This window comes from Manis javanica, chromosome 7, assembly GCF_040802235.1.
Source record: "Manis javanica isolate MJ-LG chromosome 7, MJ_LKY, whole genome shotgun sequence".
NCBI classification, from domain to species: Eukaryota; Metazoa; Chordata; class Mammalia; order Pholidota; family Manidae; genus Manis; species Manis javanica.
The window spans coordinates 35,335,819-35,357,333 of record NC_133162.1 but is presented as its reverse complement, the minus strand read 5'-3'; the positions used below and the strand labels follow the sequence as shown (position 1 = coordinate 35,357,333).

The 21,515-nt window shown below is 40.2% G+C and overlaps 1 protein-coding gene across 1 annotated transcript in view; it reads left to right on the top strand.

The window, feature by feature from the left end:
- The first annotated feature begins 8,878 nt into the window (after positions 1-8,878).
- The window catches only part of HECTD2 (HECT domain E3 ubiquitin protein ligase 2), a 111,268-nt gene continuing 98,631 nt past the window's right edge, over positions 8,879-21,515 (top strand). The window contains exon 1 of the mRNA XM_037003077.2: positions 8,879-9,154. Within this exon, the coding sequence (XP_036858972.2) occupies positions 9,017-9,154 (138 nt within the window). The 5' untranslated portion in view covers positions 8,879-9,016. The remainder of the gene's footprint in view (positions 9,155-21,515) is intronic.

Here is a 21,515-nt window from a genome sequence, read left to right as displayed (position 1 = left end):
GCAGAAAATGTGTGGTTTTAAGTTTCAAGAGCATTTTCTCTGGCAGGTGTATAATGGACAAATGACTCAAACCTTCAAAATACAATTTATTAAAAATGATTTAGTTAAACTCTTAAATTAACCTATGTATTTTCTTTAGGAGTTTTCCAAACTAAACTTATAAAGCAAACACCTCTACTCTCTGAAAATTATGTCTATTCAAACATAAGAGACTATATCCATTGATGCCTATTTCAAAATCACCTGGAGTAGCTTGTTTAAAATTAAGATTCCAGGGCCCACCTCAAGGGGACCACAACAGCTAGGATGTCTTTCATGGCCAGTAATAAACAACAGCCACAGCAGCAAAGCCATACACACACACAAACTTTTTCTCCAAAGAAACAGGAGTTAATGAGTTAAAGGAATGGAGTGGCTCTTCAATGTTATGGAACATCTGATTCCTTTTTTGTTTCGCCTCTCTACCCTCCCTGGTGTCAGCTTCATTCTGGAGAGAGGTATCCTTAGCTCCCTGGCAACTTGCTTGCAGTACCACTTTGGAATAGAAAGGAGGTTGTTCCTGCAGGCCAATAGTAAGAAGCATCCTCCTCTAAAAGTTCCCAGAAATACTTCTTCACCTCTTCTTAACCTGTATTGGGTCATGTGCCCATTCCTGAGCCAAATACTTCAATCAAGAGATGGAATGGCACAGATTACCTCTGAGCCATGTGCCCACCCCTACAAACAGATGCGGCGACACTATCTCCCAAAGCACATTGGGTGGGGATGGGAAGTGTGTATTTAACAAAAGAATGGGAGATGTTTGTTGAGAAGACACTGCAGTGCCCCTTATACTTCCTAGACTCTACAATCACACAAACAACACATTCACATTCTGAGAGTACCATCTCATAGAGTGCAACGTGAAGCTGTACCCTTTCCCCATCCCCACCAGATGATTTTGCAACTTGACAGCCCAAATCTCTTGGTGAAGTCTGAAAACTTCATTTTTATAAACTTCCAAAAGAATCTGAAGAACCCACAAGTTTGAGGACCATTGCTACATTGTAAACTTCTTGGGGGTATTTTTACAATTCTTATATCTTAAGCGCCCAGTCCAATATGTTGCCTGTGGTAGAGTAAATGATGTTAGTTAATTGGTGATTGAATTATTGATTTTAGCAACCAGATAACTGTGGTCAGGAAAGCCTTCTATAATTAAAATTTTCAGTGGCACAGTATCTACAGTGGGAGATAGCTGAGGACACTGACATCCTAGTTTTTCTGGGTCTATGGGCTAGTGTGTCATCAGAACAAAGGATCTAACAATAGGGCCATCACTAAGAATCCATAATTGTCCTTAGAAATGGGTTTTTAAAGGAGGTTTGTAATCAGCATAATTGTCAAAGCACATGAATATCAATGTAGTCATGGAACTTCTTGACTTTCACCAGTGAACTTCTTTACCAATGTGTTACTACTATGTTGATAGCATTTTTTGTTCAAGAAGATGTTTTACTGCCACTTAGCATTCTGTCACTAAGCAAAGCTCCTGTATAGTAAAAAGAAGGATCAGAGATAAGAAACAATGGTCCATGATCATCAGAGTGCATTAGCACAGACCCTAAAGCCAGGAGCTCCTTGACATTCTGGAAGTTATCCTCATCTTGGCATTTGCCAGATCACAGGATACCTTTTTCCTGCAGTTGACGAAATGCGTCAGCATTTTAGCTTCCTATGAAGAAAAATACCATAGAAATAGAGTTGCCCCTGGAAGGTTTAAGGCACCTTTTTTGTTTTGAAGATTTACCCGGTGAGTGCATCCTATTGGTACTAATGCCTCTGCCTGAATAGTGATAACGGCAATCCCAATTTCATATTTGCCTGCCCTTTAAAAATAAACTCTAATATTTGAAGTGTTTAAATAACACAAGATTTACTAAATCTTTCCACAATCCCTCTGTTGCTCTTTGGATCAAGACATGATGGTAACATAGGAACTTTGCCGAGTCCCAAAAAGCAGAGTCTCTGTGAAGCATTTAACATTCATCCATCCAATAATATTTGTTGTGCCTGTAGGCCAGGAGGTTGCAAAAGACTAGGGATTCTCTGTCTCTGTTCTCAAAACCTCTAGGGGCAACAGAAATTGCTAGCCAAACATGCTTAACTTCAATTGCTATCTTAATAAAGGGTGATAATTTCAATATCTTTGGTAGAAACTGTTTCATTTTGATGCCAGGCAACATGGAGATGCTGGCTATAAGCCTTCAGTGGTAGTTCTTTATTGTGGTAAAATCTGTGAGTTTCCAATCTCTTAAATAGTATACAATTACAGGAATAAAAGGAATAACATGCACCTCTATTCCTTCCATAAACATTTTTTGAGCAATGATTTTGCGTTTTGTGGGGAGTAAAGAGATTAATCTGCACAGTTTACTAGATATGATTCCTTAATTTCACCATGTATAAAATGGGGATGAGTCCTTTCTCACAGCTGTATTTAAAGTATTCGTTCCTGAAAAGAATACACAAACCAATCCTTGGAAAAATGCTTAGCACATCTTAATGGTAGATGCTCATTAAGTTAGATTTACTAAAATGCATCATACTTCACAATGCATTTTTGTATTTGTCCTCATTTTACTTCTAAGCACCCATGTCAGGATAAGGAAGCTAACTCAAAGACAGAGTGATTTTGCCAAGGCCACATAATTAAAAATCAGAAGAACCAAAACTAAACACCAATTTTCACAACTCCTAATTTTACTCTTTCCAATACCTTCAGTTGAAATATAGAGGCGTTTTTTCTAACTCTGAAGAATAAAGTCCATGCTTTTTCAAAGGTTATTGCAACTTCTAAGTTATATATTAATATTAGAATTAAGATAAGACATTTTACTTGATTAGGGTTATATCTTAATAACTGAAACAACTGGTTAAACTAGTAGAAATTCAACCAATTTACCAGTTTTGAGATCAACTAAGACAAAAAAAGTATGAGTGTGTGTGTGTGTGTGCAACAAGAATGTGTTTAGCCACAAATGACAGAAAAACCAATTAACCTGGATTTAAACAAGATGGGGATTTATATGTTCCACAAAAACAAGAGATCCAGATATAGGCAGTCTAGGCTGGTGTATCAGTTTCACAATTTCAGATTTCTTCTGTTTCTGCAGTACACTGTCCTTAGTGTTTTGGCATTCACCCTCATGCTTACAGCTCAAAATTACAAGACTGTAGCATCATATCCTTATCCTCATTTCAAGGAGAACAAGTAGCAAAAACTCACCCTGTAACAGCTTACACCTCATTAGCCAGAATTATTTCACTTGGCCACCTCTGCTGCCAGGAAGTCCAGAAAAGAAACCACTTTTATAACTGGTCATCGTGCCGTCGAAACTGAATCACAATTCTGTAAGCAAGACATAAGAAGAATAAATAGTAGTGTCTGCCATTATCACTTGTTTTGATGTCTTCAGCAATCTTAGAACAGAGTTTCTTTAAATTTAGACCCAGACTCATGAAAATTTGAAATAGGTACATCATGATGGGATGTTTTTATTGTGCTATTTATTGTTTTGTTGTTGTCTCTGTGAATAGAAAACAAATGTAAAAATTGGGTTTAAGATTTGGAAGAGGCATCAATGTATCTAGGTATATGCAAGCAGTTTATCTATCTATCTGCCTAGATATATTGATAATCTTTTGGAAATGGCTAAAGAGGGCATCTAAAACCAACTGGAAAAGACATACAGACATCTCAATTTTACTCAACATTTTGTTCCACATAACAGGGAGCTACGACACAATGTAGTCAAATGTAGTTTGTTTTATCCACAAAGGCAAACTCTTGTGAAAACAGTACAATGAAAGAAAAAAAAGAAGTTATTTAGCCTTTTAGGCTTGTTACCAGAGCTCTTTTAGACCTGCCCTCACTATTTGGGAAAGGTCTACTTGCATACACATTCTGAAGACCAAGATTAAGATAAGTAAAGCTCATTCATGAGGATGATACTAATTTGGGGGTACAATTTTTAAGTTGAGGTGTGACTCTGGAACTGTGTTATCCAATATGGTGGCCAGTAATCACATTTGGCTACTCAAACATAAAATTAAAAATCTAGTTTCTCAGTCACTGTAGTCACTTTTCAAGTGATCAGTAGCCACTTGCGACTAGTGGCAACCATACAGGACAGTTCAGATAGATATAGAATATTTCCACCATTGCAGAAAGTTCTGTTGGACAGCATTGCTCTAGAAGATCAAGACTTTTAAGAAGTAAAATGAGCACAGCCCATTAGCTGCAGCACTTCTGTAATTCCTCTTTGGAAACTGTCTTCCGAACCCCCTACACAAGCCACATCAAGAAAACATATCATTTCATTAATCCTGAGCTTATCAAGTGTCCCCTGAACAGCACACCCCAGTTAGTGTGTCACATGTGGGTATTCAAGGAGTAATTAAACATAGTTCTTCCCTTCTTTGCCACAACTGATGAAGGGAACAAGTAACTAAGATATAATGTAATGGGTGTTTACTGCTGGTGGGAATGCAAGCTAGTTCAACCATTGTGGAAAGCAATATGGAGGTTCCTCAAAAAACTAAAAATAGAAATACCATTTGACCTGGGAATGCCACTCCTTGGAATTTACCCAAAGCATACAACTTCTCAGATTCAAAAAGACAGATGCACCCCTATGTTTATCACAGCACTTTTTACAATAGTCAAGATATGGAAGCAACCTAAGTGTCCATCAGTAGATGATTGGATAAAGAAGATGTGGCACATATACACAATGGAATACTATTCAGCCATAAGAAAGAAACAAATCCTACCATTTGCAACAACATGGATGGAGCTGGAGGACATTATACTCAGTGAAATAAGCCAGGTGGAGAAAGACAAGTGCCAAATGATTCCCCTCATTTGTGGAGTGTAACAACAAAGCAAAACTGAAGGAACACAATAGCAGCAGACTCAGAGACTCCAAGAAGGGACTAGTGGTTACCAAAGGGGAGAGGTGTGGGAGAGCGGGTGGGGAGGAAGGGAGAAGGGGATTGAGGGCTATTATGTTTAGTACACATGGTGTGGGGGATCACGGAGAGAACAGTGTAGCACAGAGAAGGCAAACAGTGAATCTGTGGCATCTTGCTGCACTGATGGACAGTGACTGCATTGGGATATGGGTGGGGACTTAATATGGGTAAATGTAGTAACCACATTGTTTTTTCATGTGAAACCTTCATAAGAGTGTATATCAATCATACCTTAATAAAAAATTTAAAAAATAATAATGTAATGGGTGTTTAAATGTAGGCGTGTACAACATGCTCTAGGAACAGAGAAAATGAAAAGATTGATTATAATTAAAATATCAGGAAAATGCCTTCTTGTAAAGAATCCAGGTGAATGCTATACTATGGGTTTTAGAGTTTTGCTTTGAAAAATGCATTGAAGCATTTCTATACAAAGGACTGACAAGAAGTTATATATTATGAAAAGGCTATTCTGGTAGCAATAGGAGCAGGAAAAACACTGAAGGCAAGACTAGCTGTCACAATCTGGAAATAATTTGGGTTAAACACGTTGACGGCCTTAACCTCAATTGCCATGGGAATCCAGAGATAAAGAACAGATTCAAGAAAGGCCTGATTCAAGATACAAAGCTTGATGATCATCCACTCTATTCTTCAGTCTTGGCTCTGCATAACATTGAACAATTAAAAGAAAAATTCATCCCCTAAAGGTAGATTAATCACACCACTGGGGATAGTCTAGAGAATGAGTTGCACAGATTCAAAATACTGAAATAGTATGTTCCGTTTTTATAAACACAAGGCAAAAAAATACCACGTGTGTAGATAGGGAGATAAATACAGATACATAGATGAGAGATTTTTACTGACCAAGGTCTTAGTGAAGTTGGGTAGGATCCAGAGTTTATTTTCTCCATTTTGCTAATCTTTATTTTCTTTTTTTGCAATGACAATATTGTTTATGTATTAAAAGCTTTTTTTAAATAGTAATTTTAAAAAGCCACAGTCATTAAACTTAAGGAAGAGTTCTAACAATGTCCACATGGCTAAATTGATTATTTCCCCAAGTTCACCACTTTAGGACAACACTCAGTTGAAATATGAAAAGATGTTTTCTTTGAATAAAACAAGTTCACTATTTCATAGCTGTACCTTCTATAATTAAGGTTATTAGTTATAAACCGCTCTTAAATGACCTGTCAGAATTTACTTTGCTATTGTTCACAAGATTAATATTACTGCATGTAATTACAATAGAATGTTATCTATAACTTAGACCTTCCTATACCTCATAATTTGGTTCTTCCTTCTCTTTCATGGACATAACCAGTCTTCTAATCTCCCACCACCCCACCCCAGACTCCCATTCCCCATATGTATAATTAATGAGCTCAGGTTTTCCATCTAGACTTTGGTAGAGAAAAGATTTCTCCTGTCTCACACTCAGTTTTTCCAAGGCCAGAGTTTATACTTGGATGCCATCACTGAAGCACTTCTTGACACTTAGCATAGCTGAAAAGCATTCTCGCCACACCTTCATATAAAATGGCCAGAGCTCTTGGTATGTCCTGCTCCACAAAAACTCTCCTCCCTGGGCCCCCAGAAGCATGTTGGTGGCAGTTGGGAATGTGTCTAAAGCTCACTATCAGAACCTGTGGATTTTCAGTAGCCCCCTTCCCATCCAACCCCTACCCTGGAGTGCTTGTGCATGAAGGAGGGCTGGAGCGGTACATGGAGAGAGCAATATACTCCACAGGAAGTAAAAGAAAACACCAACTAATTATCATTTTTGGTATGTCACTCACAGATGAATTAGTCAGTGGACTTCTTGAGAAATGGATTATGTATTCTGGGGCAGTAGCAGAAATTAAAATTTCTGACTGGCCTTGCTTTGCCAATATTTAAACATTTTGTTCTATTGAGTGTGACTACATGTACAGACACACTTCTATTTAGTCTCACACATGAAAAGAGACAGCATAAGGCATGTAATTCAAGTGGTTTCTGATCCAAGCATTTTCATAACAAATTACTAAAATCTAGTTGAAAACTGAGGAAAAAGGATAATATTTCCCCCTAGTATTTGTTCTATCACTCTTGCTTGGCACTACAAAATATATTGAATTGTAGTTAAAATAAAAGGTTCCATTTTAAAAATAACATTTGAATTGTTACTCTATCAAAAGATCAGCATGCTGACCTGCTAAAAAAAGTAGGAAGTAATTGTATGCTCCTCTCTATAGGATATTTCAGAGGTTTAAGAAGGCAAGAAAGTCCTGAGCAGAGTTCAAGAAAAATAGAAAGGAGGGGAATGCTTCAAAGTGATTTCTGTATACATCATTTCCTCCAAGGCTAATCAGCGCTGAAATACTTTTTGCTGACTATATGGCACTTACTCCATACCTTTTGCTAGTTAATGTTTAAACAGGTGATGACAGCAACTATATTAAAACTTGAAAGCCTTTCTATAAATAAAAGTCGGAATTCAAAATTTAGAAGGTAATCTTCAATACCCATTGTTATATTATTTACATTGCTTGCTTCAGAACTGCTTATTACAAATTCTGGGTTTGAAAAACATGCAACCTCATTTCCTGATGCACTGTAACTATACTTAGTTATACTAATAATTCTTAATTGTGTAAAACAATAGATAACCCAACCATCTTTTGGTTTGTGTCAGAGATGTTTTGGATTCTTATATTCGAATTTGGGTATCCTCCATCTGAAAATTCACACTACCTCGAGTAAAATAACAATGCCATAACCTAAAATCTAACTTCTATGTCGAGACGTTCCCTATTTTTAATAGGTGATACAGAGCATTCTTACTCTCCCTCCTCAGCAGGTGTCTCCGCCGCTCCAGTAGACTGAGAAAAGGAAAACGAGGGGGCGATGAGAAAGGAAATTGTCTATGTGGCTCGGTGGTGGGGGTGGGGGATTGTTTTAGTATCATGATTGAAAGCTTTCTCTTCAGTTTTAAAGTTCTTACCCATATTAGTGATCTGACATTAAGGATTATGCAGCAGAGTTTTGGGTCTGTCTATCTGTAACTCATAAAAGGAAAGGAACGAAAAAAGGATAGGAGGCAACAAAGGGATGCAGGCAGAAAGCGAGATGTAGGCGCGTGGAGAAGCGAAGGGAGAGGCGGATTTGGCACAGAGGGGACAAGAGAAACAGGCATGTAAAGTGTGGCCTGGCCGTCCAGCCCTGTGGTGGGGAAGGAGGAGCCCAAGACGACTCACTGTCCCCCCACCCCCGGGCTGCTTCTTTTCTTATTTTTATTTTATTATGTTTTGTAGGTGGGGGCTCTCAGAGCATCTGGAAAGGGTCGGTGGACCAAGAAAAGAAAAGCTGCCTCCTGAGGATGCTCAGGCTCCATGGAGATGTGCTGGGGCAGGCGGGAGGGCAGGGATGGCTGGGACCAGCCGCGGTGCCAAGGCAGGCGGCTTTGTGGGCCCTGCGAAGATAAAGGCCGCCAGCCCGGGTCCCGCGGGTCTGGGCGTCCCGAGCCAGAGCGGCCCGTGCGAGGGAGGCTGCCGCGCTCCCGGGCGCCCCTCGGGCGCTCCCCGTCCCCGCCCGACCCTCAGCAGGCTTCGCCGTGCGCCCCCGCGTCCGGACTCTCCAGTACGGCCCCCACACATGGCAGCCCGGCGGCGGCGGCGGCCCGCGCGGTGGGCGAGGGGGGCAGCTGCCGGCGCTCCGGCAGCGCGAACCGGGAGCCCGGGGCGGGGCGGGGGCGGCCGCAGCGCGGAGCGGGCGGGAGCCGCGGGAGGACGCGGCGGCCTGCGGGCCGGCACGCGGGGACGGGACGGGGCGGGGCCTCGGGCGGGCGCGCGGAGCCGCGGCTCGGGCGCGGGCGCGGGCCGGTCGCAGCGGCGGCGGCGGTGGGAGCGGCGGCCCAGAGCCCTCTCGCGGCCGCGGCGGAAGCAGCGCCAGCCCCAGCAGAGCCCGGCCGCCGCCGCCGCCGCCGCCTCGCGCGCCCGCCGCCTGGCCCGTCATGAGTGAGGCGGCTCGGGTGCCCTCGCCCTCCGCGCCGCTGGCGGCGGAGGTGGCCGCGCCCGACGAGAGGAAAGGGAAGGAGCCGGAGCGGGAGAAGCTGCCGCCCATCGTGCCGGCGGGCGCCGGCGCGGCTGCGGTAGGTGCTGGGCGAGGGCCGCGGGGCGCCCCGACGGCGGGCGCCGGGAGGGAGGCAAGGGGCGCCCGGGGACCCCCGGGGCCGCGCGGGAGATGCGCGCGGGCCGCCCTTTGTGAGGCCGACGGGAGAGAGTTGTGCCTCGTGGACAGTCGCGAACACTTCTCGAGCTGCACCTTCCACCCTCGGGAAATGTTGGACCGGCCGGATCCGCTGGCAGTTTTAGGTTATTTTTGGGTTGGGGGCCGGGGGGGGGTCACTTTCTCTAAGACAATGACTATCATCTTGGAATCGACATTATCATCCTTTGGTTGAGAGTAAAATGTCATGCAGGCGGGAGTGGGATTTCCACCAAGGTGCCTGCCTGCCTTTGGGGCGCGTAGATTTCCCCCCCTCCGCCTTTCATTCCTTTCCCCTTCCGAGTGAGCGGGCTCTGCGGCGAGTTCCCACTTAATTGTGACCTTTCCCTTGCTGTCAGGATAGTGGGAGGCAGATGCTTAGGTGATGATTTTCTTTTTCATATGGTACAGACATGTGACGTAAAGGTGGGGAGGCTTTTTTAACCTTTTATTTAAACTCAGGTTATCTAAGCTTGACACGGATGATTTCCCAGCTAGGTTTCTTTGAAGATTATTTGGAGAGTGCTCTCAGGCTGCAAACTACATATTGCCAGATGATGTAATAAGACTGCCCCCCCCCTTCCCTATTTTTACTCGTGGCTATGTCTCTGGTTACTCTGGAACACACATCAAAAATTAACCTCTGATTTTTGAGATTTTTATTTGACATAATATTTCAGTACTTTTTAAGAGTTTGCTTTAGTACATCTAAAGACCATGACTTGTCATACATCTGTGCTTGACAAAATAGTAAAAGTTTGGAGAACATGATACATTTTCCTTATTCCTACTTGCAATTCATGTCTTAAAACCTCCCTCTTAAATGACTAAGAACTTACTAAAATAGCTCACTCTTCTTTAAAGTGTTAGGGATAATGCCTTGATTCAGTAGGTTTTTCAAAAATGTTTAAGGACTGTGATAACTAGAAATTGTTAGAACATGCCCTTTTGCATAAAAATAAGTGCAAGAATAAAATCAGTGCAGCAAAGAGTGGACAGTAATAAAATGACACACATTCATAAATATAGCTACAACTGCTTGATAAATTGGAGTTGCTGTCAGAAATTACTTTGGGAAATGCTTTGAAGGAATTTGTCATCCAACTTTTTGCAGACTCAGTTCCTGCCATTGGTACCCCAGGCTTTCAGAGCTTATCTGTTGAGTTCTTAACTCGCAAATGGACAGTGTTTCTACAGTGTATTTCTAAATCAGCTATTTAATGTGTATGCTTATGGAGGCAGTTATGTGAATGAGTTTAGGTCCTCAAGTGAGCACTCTCCCCAAAACATATCTCAATGTAACTGAAAAATTGAAGGTTTGGAATAAAAACTTGGAGAAATTGATATAGTGTGGACACAGGCATATGCAGTTTTCTGAAGCCCTTGGGACTTTGGAATTCAGAGATTTTCAGATTTGAGAAAGGTAATTTGGTACATATATATGATAGCCACAGTGGGATTCTGGCCAGTTCCCCATAATCAAGTGTGTTAAAAGCTCTGCAGTGAAGTGCATGTGTGTTTATGTTAAATGAGGAAAAGTCAGACTGTAAGTAGCTTCATATCAGTTCAGATCAGGTTGGATTGTCCAAGGGTTCCGGTCAGGTACATGTTTTGTCACCAAATGAGTTATAAAAATCAGTTTTAAGAGTTCGTTGGATTTTGGACATTTGAATTAAGGATTATGGACTTGTACTGCTAGTCAAATAATACAGTTTAAGAAGTTTTTTAAAGCCTTGAATTAAACCTTGAAAAAGACATAGAATAAATTAGGAGACGATGAGGATGAATAGAAAAATCAGATTCTAAAGGTAATTTCTGGTACCTTAACAAGATTTTTTGGGCTGGTAACATTGGTTTTTTTAAAATGACAGTTTTTTTTTTAATGACGCTCTGAATTTATGGCTCTTCTTTGAATTGACAGAGGTGTGTCATTAGCACCAACGTTTTGAGTCATGACAGAAGGGAAAAGGACTTTCTCTCAGGTTTTGCAGCAGTTAGACAAGCAAGGAGGAGATGAGGAGCTTATTAATGATATGTGTGTGTGATTTGTCCAAGAGAGCTTTCCAGAGCTGGAGCTTTGAGCTATGACATTGAAAAGCCTAAGTTAAGAAAATAAGTTTTTGGTGCTCCAGAGGGCAGGAAAACCATGAGAGTTGGCAGGATATCTGAGTTCCCCAGAGGGTGGAGAAGGCCTTGGTGGGGGGTCAGAGAAAGATAGCTGTGGCCTGTTGTGGTTTTCCAATCTTCACATGGGGATTAAACAGAGCTTCTGGAGGTTTACTTAGAACCTAATTGTCATCAATAACTTTGTTCTTTGAGGCATTTTAAGCCAGTCTTCCTTTTTCCTCAGATTTGCAAGTCTATGTGGATTGAGTTTCTGACTCAATTAAGGTAGCCCTATTGTACTGGCTTTTTTCAGAAATCATTGTATCATGTTTTTATAAGAGTTAGGAAATAATTTAGAGTGACAGCTCCCTAAAATAATAGAGAGCCAGGTTATGAATACTCTAATTAAACTTGAAGAGTTTATATCCTGCCAATTTAAAAAAGGGGCAAGGATGGGATTGAGGATACTGGAAAGAGCAGCCCTAAAGCGACTGATCCTGAGACCATGGAAGTGTGGAGGAAGTCCATTGTAGCCAGAGTGCCCAACACACGGGTCTCAAATCTGACCGCAGAGTTACCTTGGGGAGCATGTTCAAGTACAAAGTATCAGATCTCCTCCTTTTCCAACTGTTCGAGAACACAGATTTTCAACCTCTGATGCACAGTAGAATCCCTGGGGAAATTTTAAAGCCATTATTGTCCAGGCTCAAATGCAGGCCTGGAGAAAATGGTAAAAGAGAGAGCAGAAATAATAATGGCAAGTGAGGATGAGTTTGCCTACTTTACCACTTAAATTAGGTGAACAAAAAGAGGGAGGAGGTTCTCCATGGGTTGGGGTAACAGGGAATGAAGTGGGTTCAAGAAAGAGCTAGAGTTTACTTAGGTCAGGAGCAGAAGGGAAATGGAGGAACTCAGTTTAGGATTTTTTAAGGGGAAATTTGCCCACAGTGAAGGCCAGGAGACTTGTCAAGTAAGTGGAAAGTGAGGGGAAGAGTTTGGGGGAAAGCATAAAGTGTGTGGAGAGTATTTGATAAGAGGTCAGTAACAAGACTGAGAAGTTTGTATTCATTGTGTCAGGTATGCCTAAATGGGCTCTATAGACCTCTAGGCCAAAATGTAACTACCGATTATTGAACATCTATTATGTTTAGCATTGTGCTAAATACTACAGAAAACACAAAATAGGGTTTAAAAAAATTATGCCTCAGGGTAGGCAGGGCTAACATATGAAAACATAACAAAGCAAAGCAATGTGTAAAAGCCACAATGAGCCATAGAAACAATTTGCACTATAGGAGATCAGGGAAACAAAATCAATGTGTGCAGAACTGTGAAAAAAGGCCTTGAAGTAAAGGTAGTTATTTAAGCTGCTGGCCATTGAATGATAGAATTTGGATGGGCCAAGAAAGTGGGAAATGTAATCCACTGGGGAAAACAGCATGAACAAGGCCAAAGGGGAGAATTAGGGAGTAATAAGGTAAGCCCAATGGAGGCATGTTGGGAACTTGTGGGAGGTAAGATTAATGGGAGCTGAAGCCAGATCCCTGGGCAGAGAAGTTTGGGCATTTTTCTATGGTTAATGGAAAGCCATTGGAGTTTTTTAAATAGAGGAATAACATAATGAAAACAGTGGTAGTGATTAGACATGGTTATATGGGAGGAGGGAGGAGGAAAAGTGGGAAGGAAGAAGCTTTGTAGTTCACACCTGAGGTGATGGGTACATCTACCAGGGTGGTGGCCATGTGATAATGTGTAAGAGGTGGCAGAATCTGCAAGATGTGGAACTCATGAGGTAACAGGAATGAAAGAGAAGGAAGATTAAGAAAGAAAAAGACTCTTAAGTTTCCAGATAAGTTATCTCAGAGAAAAATATTTACATAAAAAGGCAATCTAGCCAACAGAATTCCAAATAAACACATGTGTATGTGGACTTGCATAAACCTTGCCCATATGGGTGTTTGGCATAATCTTATATATGGAAAATCTTGTGCTCTTTGTCCATTATGTTCTAAATGTGAGGTGAGATGGGAAAGAATGAAGGCTATCATGGCAAAGGTGTTTTAAGCAATTTAATAAACCAGAAATATTACAAAAATACAGTAAGTATAATACATATAAATAATATAAATAATAGCTACTATTTGAGTACCCACTGTGTACTAAGCATTTTCCATGTATCTCATATTTAGTGAGTTAATGCAACCAAAAACAATCACAACCACTATGACTATGAAGAAGATATTGTTCCCATTTCAGAGAAAAAGAATCAGAGTCAGAGAGGTTATGTGCACCCCACCAAAGGGTAGAAAGGCTAGTAAGGGGCAGAGCTTGATTTAAGATTGAGATATTTCTGACTCAAAAACCTGTGCTCTTTCCTTTATTCTATATATTGTATTATCTGTGGTCATGAGCCATGTGGTTCCAAGAACCTGCACCTATAGCAGTTATTTCTTGTTTTAGAAAAGAGGATGTGGTCCAGTGACAAATTTGTTCAAAATTTTGTTACCAGAGATGGAATTATTATGGGAGAGAGAGACATGTGTTCTAGGATAAATGATAGTGTCAGTTTTAATTATGGAATGAATATATCATTAAAAATAAAGCAATCTCATAAAAGAAAACTAATTTGAGAGTCTTAACATAAAAAAGGAAGGATATAGCTATATAAATACATATCCAGGGTGTCTCTAATTTTGAGTGGGTTGTAAAGTCTGTCAACTTTTTTCACTGCAAAGCCACAATGTAGTTATTCTCCTGTTTGTGATTAATTTTGGATGTTGGAACACACGTAATTTGACTATATTTAACAACTGGAGAAAAGTGGTCATTATACATTGTGAACCAGGGAACCTCTCAAAGTGTCCTTCCAATGATACTGCTTTGCTATTTCTAGCTCCCTTTCTATAAAATCAGGAAAATTGTAATAGAACCGATTGCATAAGGTAGATAAGACTTAATGTACATAAAGCATTTGGAAAAGAGCCTTGACAGAGTAAGTAAGCACTCAGTAAATGGTAGATGACGTTGCTCTTAACTTGCAAACCAACATCTGTAGCTGGAAAATCCTTTGCAAGCCAGCCAGCCCTTTCTAGTCCTGTCCTATATCCTGGGTACTTTTCTTCACAGTGCCTTGTAGACACTCCACTTAACCAACTCATCTCTATTCTCCCCCAACCCCCCAAATAAATTAAGGGATGTCATACACTCTGTGGTGTATACTTGTGTTCATATTAATTTCTTTTTGAAGAGGGAAAAAAAAGCTTCAGCAAGGGGTACAGCTAGTGCTGCCAGGGTAGCAGCTTATTTTGGCTTAATGTTTGGAAATTAACTTGCTTGTTTTTACTTAGAGTTGAGGAGGAGAGAGTAGAGAAAGATCAACAGAAGATGAGTGAAGAAGTAAGTGGAGCTGGGGGAGCTCTGAGAAGCTTTGATTTCCCTCCCTTTTCCTCTGTATTAGTTTAGTTTTTTTCCCTGTATTAGTTTAGGTCACTTTATTTAAAAAGCTGGTAAAACAGAGTACCTTAAATCCCTTTTATTTTAACTTAAAACATATAAATGTACATTTGTTCACCAGTCTTTTGACACAACCACCTTTTCCTCAGTATCTCAGGAAACTATTTGCTCTTTTTATTTCATTTTGGTATCATTAATATACAATCACATGAGCAACATTGTGGTTACTAGATTCCCATTCTCAAGTCCCCACCACATATACAATTACAGTCACTGTCAATCAGCGTAGTAAGATGCTGTAGAGTCACTACTTGTCTTCTCTGTGCTATACTACCTTCCCCATGCCCCTCACCTATGTTATGTGTGCTAATCATAATGCTTATTCCCCTTCTCCCTCCCTTCCCACCCACCCTACCCAGTCCCTTTCCCTTTGGTAACTGTTAGTCCATTCCTGGGTTTTGTGAGTCTGCTGCTGTTTTGTTCCTTCAGTTTTTCCTTTGTTCTAATGCTCCACAGATGACAGAAATCATTTGATACTTGTCTTTCTCCACCTGGTTTATTTCACTGAGCATAATACCCTCTAGCTCCATCCATGTTGTTGCAAATGGTACGATTTGTTTTCTTCTTATGGCTGAATGATATTCCATTGTGTATATGTACCACATCTTCTTTATCCATTCATCTACTGATGGACACTTAGGTTGCTTCCATTTCTTGGCTATTGTAAATAGTGCTGCAATGAAACATAAGGGTACATATGTCTTTTTGAAACTGGGCTGCTGCATTCTTAGGGTAAATTCCTAAAAGTGGAATTCCTGGATCAAATGGTATTTCTATTTTTAGTTTTTTGAGGAACCTCCTTACTGCTTTCCACAATGGTTGAACTAATTTACATCCTCACCAGCAGTGTAGGAGGGTTCCCCTTTCTCCGCATCCTTGCCAGCATTTGTTGTTCCTAGTCTTTTCGATGCTGGCCATCCTAAATGGTGTGAGGTAATATCTCATTGCATTTTTAATTTGCATTTCCCTGATAATTAGCGATGTGGAGCATCTTTTCATGTGCCTGTTGGTCCTCTGAGTTTCTTTTTTTTTAAATTAATTTTGTTATCATTAATCTACAATTCCATGAAGAACATTATGTTTACTAGACTCCCCCCTTCACCAAGTCCCCCCAACAAACCCCATTACAGTCACAGTCCATCGGTCAGCTTAAGATGCTGTAGAATCACTACTTGACTTCTCTGTGTTGCACATCCTGCCCTATCCCCCCCCGAATTATACATGCTAATGGTAAGGCCCCCTTTCTTTTTCCCCGCCCTTGTACCTCCCTTCCCACCCATCCTCCCCAGTCCCTTTTCCTTTGGTAACTGTTAGTCCATTCTTGGGTTCTGTGATTCTGCTGCTGTTTTCTTCCTTCAGTTTTTCTTTGTTCTTGTACACCACATATGATTGAAATCATTTGGTACTTGTCTTTCTCCACCTGGATTATTTCATTGAGCATAATACCCTCTAGCTCCATCCATGTTGTTGCAAATGGTAGGATTTGTTTTCTTCTTAAGGCTGAATAATATTCCATTGTGTATATGTACCACATCTTCTTTATCCATTCATCTACTGATGGACACTTAGGTTGCTTCCATTTCTTGGCTATTGTAAATAGTGCTCCAATAAACATAGGGGTGCATCTGTCTTTCTCAAACTGGGCTACTGCATTTTTAGGTTAAACTCCTAGAAGTGGAATTCCTGGGTCAAATGGTATTTCTATTTTGAGCTTTTTGAGGAACCTCCATACTGCTTTCCACAATGGTTGAACTAATTTACATTCCCACCAGCAGTGTAGGAGGGCTCCCCATTCTCCACAAACTCGCCAACATTTGTTGTTGTTTGTCTTTTGGATGGTGGCGATCCTTACAGGATGGTGAGGTGTTATCTCATTGTGGTTTTAATTTGCATTTCTCTGATGAATAGCAATGTGGAACATCTTTTCATGTGTCTTTGTTGGCCATCTGAATTTCTTCTTTGGATAACTGTCTGTTCAGCTCCTCTGTCCATTTTTTAATTGGATTATTTGCTTTTTGTTTGTTGAGGTGTATAAGCTCTTCATATATTTTGGATGTCAACCCTTTATCGAATCTGTCATTTATGAATATATTCTCCCATACTGTAGGGTTCCTTTTTGTTCTACTGATGGTGTCCTTTGCTGCACAGAAGCTTTTCAGCTTGATATAGCCCCACTTGTTCATTTTTGCTTTTGTTTCCCTTGCCCGGGGAGATATGTTCATGAAGAAGTCACTCATGTTTATGTCCAAGAGATTTTTGCCTATGTTTTTTTCTAAGAGTTTTATGGTTTCATGTCTTACCTTCAGATCTTTGACCCATCTCAAATTTACTTTTGTGTATGGGGTTAGACAGTGATCCAGTTTCATTCTCTTACATGTAGCTGTCCAGTTTTGCCAGCACCATCTGTTGAAGAAACTGTCATTTCCCCATTGTATGTCCATGGCTCCTTTGATCATATATTAATTGACCATATATGTTTGGGTTAATGTCTGGAGTCTCTATTCTGTTCCACTGGTCTGTGGCTCTGTTCTTGTGCTAGTACCAAACTGTCTTGATTACTGTGGCTTGTAGTAGAGCTTGAAGTTGGGTAGTGAGATCCCCCCCGACTTTATTCTTCCTTCTCAGGATTGCTTTGGCTATTCAGGGTCTTTGGTGTTTCTACAGGAATTTTAGAACTATTTGTTCCAGTTTGGTGAAGAATGCTGTTGGTAATTTGATAGGGATTGCATCAAATCTGTATATTGCTTTGGGCAGCATGGCCATTTTGATGATATTAATTCTTCTTAGCCAAGAGCATGGTATGAGTTTCCATTTCTTAGTGGCTTCTTTAATTTCTCTTAAGAGTGTCTTATAGTTTTCAGGGTATAGGTCTTTCACTTCCTTGGTTAGGTTTATTCCTAAGTATTTTATTCTTTATGACGCCATTGTGAATGGAATTGTTTTCCTGATTTCTCTTTCTGTTATTTCATTGTTAGTGTATAGGAAAGCCACAGATTTCTGTGTATTAATTTTATATCCTGCATCTTTGCTGAATTCCAATATTAGTTCTGGTAGTTTTGGAGTGGAATCTTTAGGGTTTTTTATGTACAATATCATGTCATCTGCAAATAGTGACAGTTTAACTTCTTCTTTACCAATCTGGATTCCTTGTATTTCTGTTTTGTCTAATTGCCATGGCTAGGACCTCCAGTATTATGTTGAATAACAGTGGGGAGAGTGGGCATCCCTGTCTTGTTCCCAATCTCAGAGGAAAAGCTTTCAGCTTCTCGCTGTTCTGTATGATGTTGGCTGCCAGTTTATCATATATGGCCTTTATTATGTTGAAGTACTTGCCCTCTATACCCATTTTGTTGAGAGTTTTTGTCATGAATGAATGTTGAATTTTGTTGAATGCTTTTTCAGCATCTATGGAAATGATCATGTGGTTTTTGTCCTTCTTTTTATTTATATGGTGGATGATGTTGATGGATTTTCGTATGTTGTGCCATCCTTGCATCCCTGGGATGAATCTCACTTGGTCATGGTGTATGATCCTTTTGATGTATTTTTGAATTCAGTTTGCTAATATTTTATTGAGTATTTTTGCATCTACATTCATCAGGGATATTGGTCTGTAATTTTCTTTTTTGGTGGGGTCTTTGCCTGGTTTTGGTATTAGGATGATGTTGGCTTCATAGTATTCCCTCCTCTTGTATTTTTTGGAAAACTTTAAGGATAATGGGTATTATATCTTCTCTGTATGTCTGATAAAATTCCAAGGTAAATCCATCTGGACTGGGGGTTTTGTTCTTGGGTAGTTTTTTGATTACTGCTTCAATTTCTTTGCTTGTAATTGGTTTGTTTAGATTTTGTGTTTCTTCCTTGGTCAGTCTTGGAAGGTTGTATTTTTCTAGGAAGTTGTCCATTTCTTCTAGGTTTTCCAGCCTGTTAGCATATGTTTTCATAGTAGTCTCTAATAATTCTTTGTTAGGGGTCCGTCTGTGGGGTCCGTCTGTGGGGTCCATCATGATGTTTTCTTTCTCGTTTCTGATTCTGTTGATGTATGTTGATTCTCTTTTCCTCTTAATAAGCCTGGCTTGAGGCTTATCTATTTTGTTTATTTTCTCAAAGAACCAGCTCTTGGTTTCATTGATTTTTTTCTATTGTTTTATTCTTCTCAATTTTATTTATTTCTTCTCTGATCTTTATTATGTCCCTCCTTCTGCTGACTTTAGGCCTCATTTGTTCTTCTTTTTCCAATTTCAATAATTGTGACGTTAGACTATTCATTTGGGTTTGTTCTTCCTTCTTTAAATATGCCTGGATTGCTATATACTTTCCTCTTAAGACTGCTTTCACTGCATCCCACAGAAGTTGGGGCTTTGTGTTGTTGTTGTCATTTGTTTCCATATATTGCTTGATCTCTATTTTAATTTGGTCATTGATCCATTGATTATTAAGGAGCATGTTGTTATGCCTCCATGTGTTTGTGGATTTTTTTGCTTTCTTTGTACAATTTAGTTCTAGTTTTATTCCTTTGTGGTCTGAAAAGTTGGTTAGCAGAATTTCAATCTTTTTGAATTTACGGAGGCTCTTTTTGTGGCCTAGTATGTGATCTATTCTGGAGAATATTCCATGTGCACTTGAGAAGAATGTGTATCCTGTTGCTTTTGGATGTAGAGTTCTATAGATCTCTATTAGGTCCATCTGTTCTAGTGTGTTGCTCAGTGCCTCTGTGTCCTTACTTATTTTCTGTCTGGTGGATCTGTCCTTTGGAGTGAATGGTGTGTTGAAGTCTCCTAAACTGAATGCATTGCAATCTATTTCCTCCTTTAGTTCTGTTATTATTTGTTTCACATATGCTGGTGCTCCTGTGTTGGGTGTGTATATATTTATAATGGTTATATTCCTCTTGTTGGGTTGACTCCTTTATTATTATCTACTGTCCTTCTTTATCTCTTGTTATTTTCTTTGTTTTGAAGTCTATTTTGTCTGATACTAGTACTGCAACACCTGCTTTTTTCTCCCTGTCATTTGCATGAAATATCTTTTTCCATCCCTTGACTTTTAGTCTGTGCATGTCTTTGGATTTGATGTGAGTCTCTTGTAAGCAGTATATAGATGGGTCTTGTCTTTTTATCCATTCAGTGACTCTATGTCTTTTGATTGGTGCATTCAGTCCATTTACATTTAGGGTGATTATCGATAGGTATGTACTTATTGCCATTGCAGGCTTTAGATTCGTGGTTACCAAAGGTTCAAGGTTAATTTCCTTACTATCTAAGAGTCTAACTTAACTCACTTAGTATGCTGTTGCAAACACAATCTAAAGGTTCTTTTCTGTTTCTCCCCCTTTTTCTTCCTCCTCCATTCTTTATATATTAGGTATCATATTCTGTACTTGTTGTCTATTCCTTGATTGACTTTGGGGATAGTTAATTTAATTTTGCATTTGCTTAGTAATTAGCTGTTCTACTTTTTTTACTGTGGTTTTATTACCTCTGGTGACAGCTATTTAACCTTAGGAACACTCCCATCTATAGCAGTCCCTCCAAAATAGACTGTAGAGATGGTTTGTGGGAGGTAAATTCTCTCAGCTTTTGCTTATCTCGAAATTATTTAATCCCTCTTTCAAATTTAAATGATAATCTTGCCGGATAAAGTAATCTTGGTTTGAGGCCCTTCTGCTTCATGGCATTAAATTTATCATACCACTCCCTTCTGGCCTGTAAGGTTTCAGCTGAGAAGTCTGATGTTAGCCTGATGGGCTTTCCTTTGTATGTGATCTTATTTCTGTCTCTGGCTGCTTTCAACAGTCTGTCCTTATCCTTGATCTTTTCCATTTTAATTACCATATGTCTTGGTGTTGTCTTCTTTGGGTCCCTTGTGTTGGGAGATCTGTGGATCTCCATGGCCTCAGAGACTATCTCCTTCCCCAGATTGGAGATGTTTTCAGCAACTACTCCTCAAAGACTCTTTCTATCCCTTTTTCTCTCTCTCTTCTTCTTCTTCTGGTACCCCTATAATGCAAATATTGTTCCGTTTGGATTGGTCACACAGTTCTCTCAATATTCTTTCATTCTTAGAGATCCTTTTTTCTCTCTGTGCCTCAGCTTCCTTGTATTCCTCTTCTCTAGTTTCTATTTCATTTATCGTCTCCACCATATCCAACCTGCTTTTAATACCCTCCATCGTGCTCTTCAACAATTGGATCTCCGACCTGAATTATTTCTGAGTTCTTGGATGTCTTTCCATACCTCCATTAGCATGTTGATGATTTTTATTTTGAACTCCCTTTCAGGAAGAGTCACTAGGTAAATATCATTTAAATCTTTCTCAGGAGTTGTATTAATCATTTTACTCTGGACCAGGTTTATTTGGCATTTCATATTTGTATATGGCGCCCTCTTGTATATAGTGTCCAGAAGCTCTATTCTGGAGCTGCTCAGCCCCTGAAGCAATGTCAGGGGTCGCAGGGGAGCGGTATTGGTGCCTGGTGGGAGGAAAGAGCTGTTCCCCGCTTCCCGGCTGCTGTGCCTGTCTCCACTGTCTGAACCGGTGGGCCGAGCACACAGATATAAGCTTTTGTCCCAGAGCAGCCGGATTTAGATCCCTGCTTTCCACAAGCGGCTGGAATCCCAGTCTCC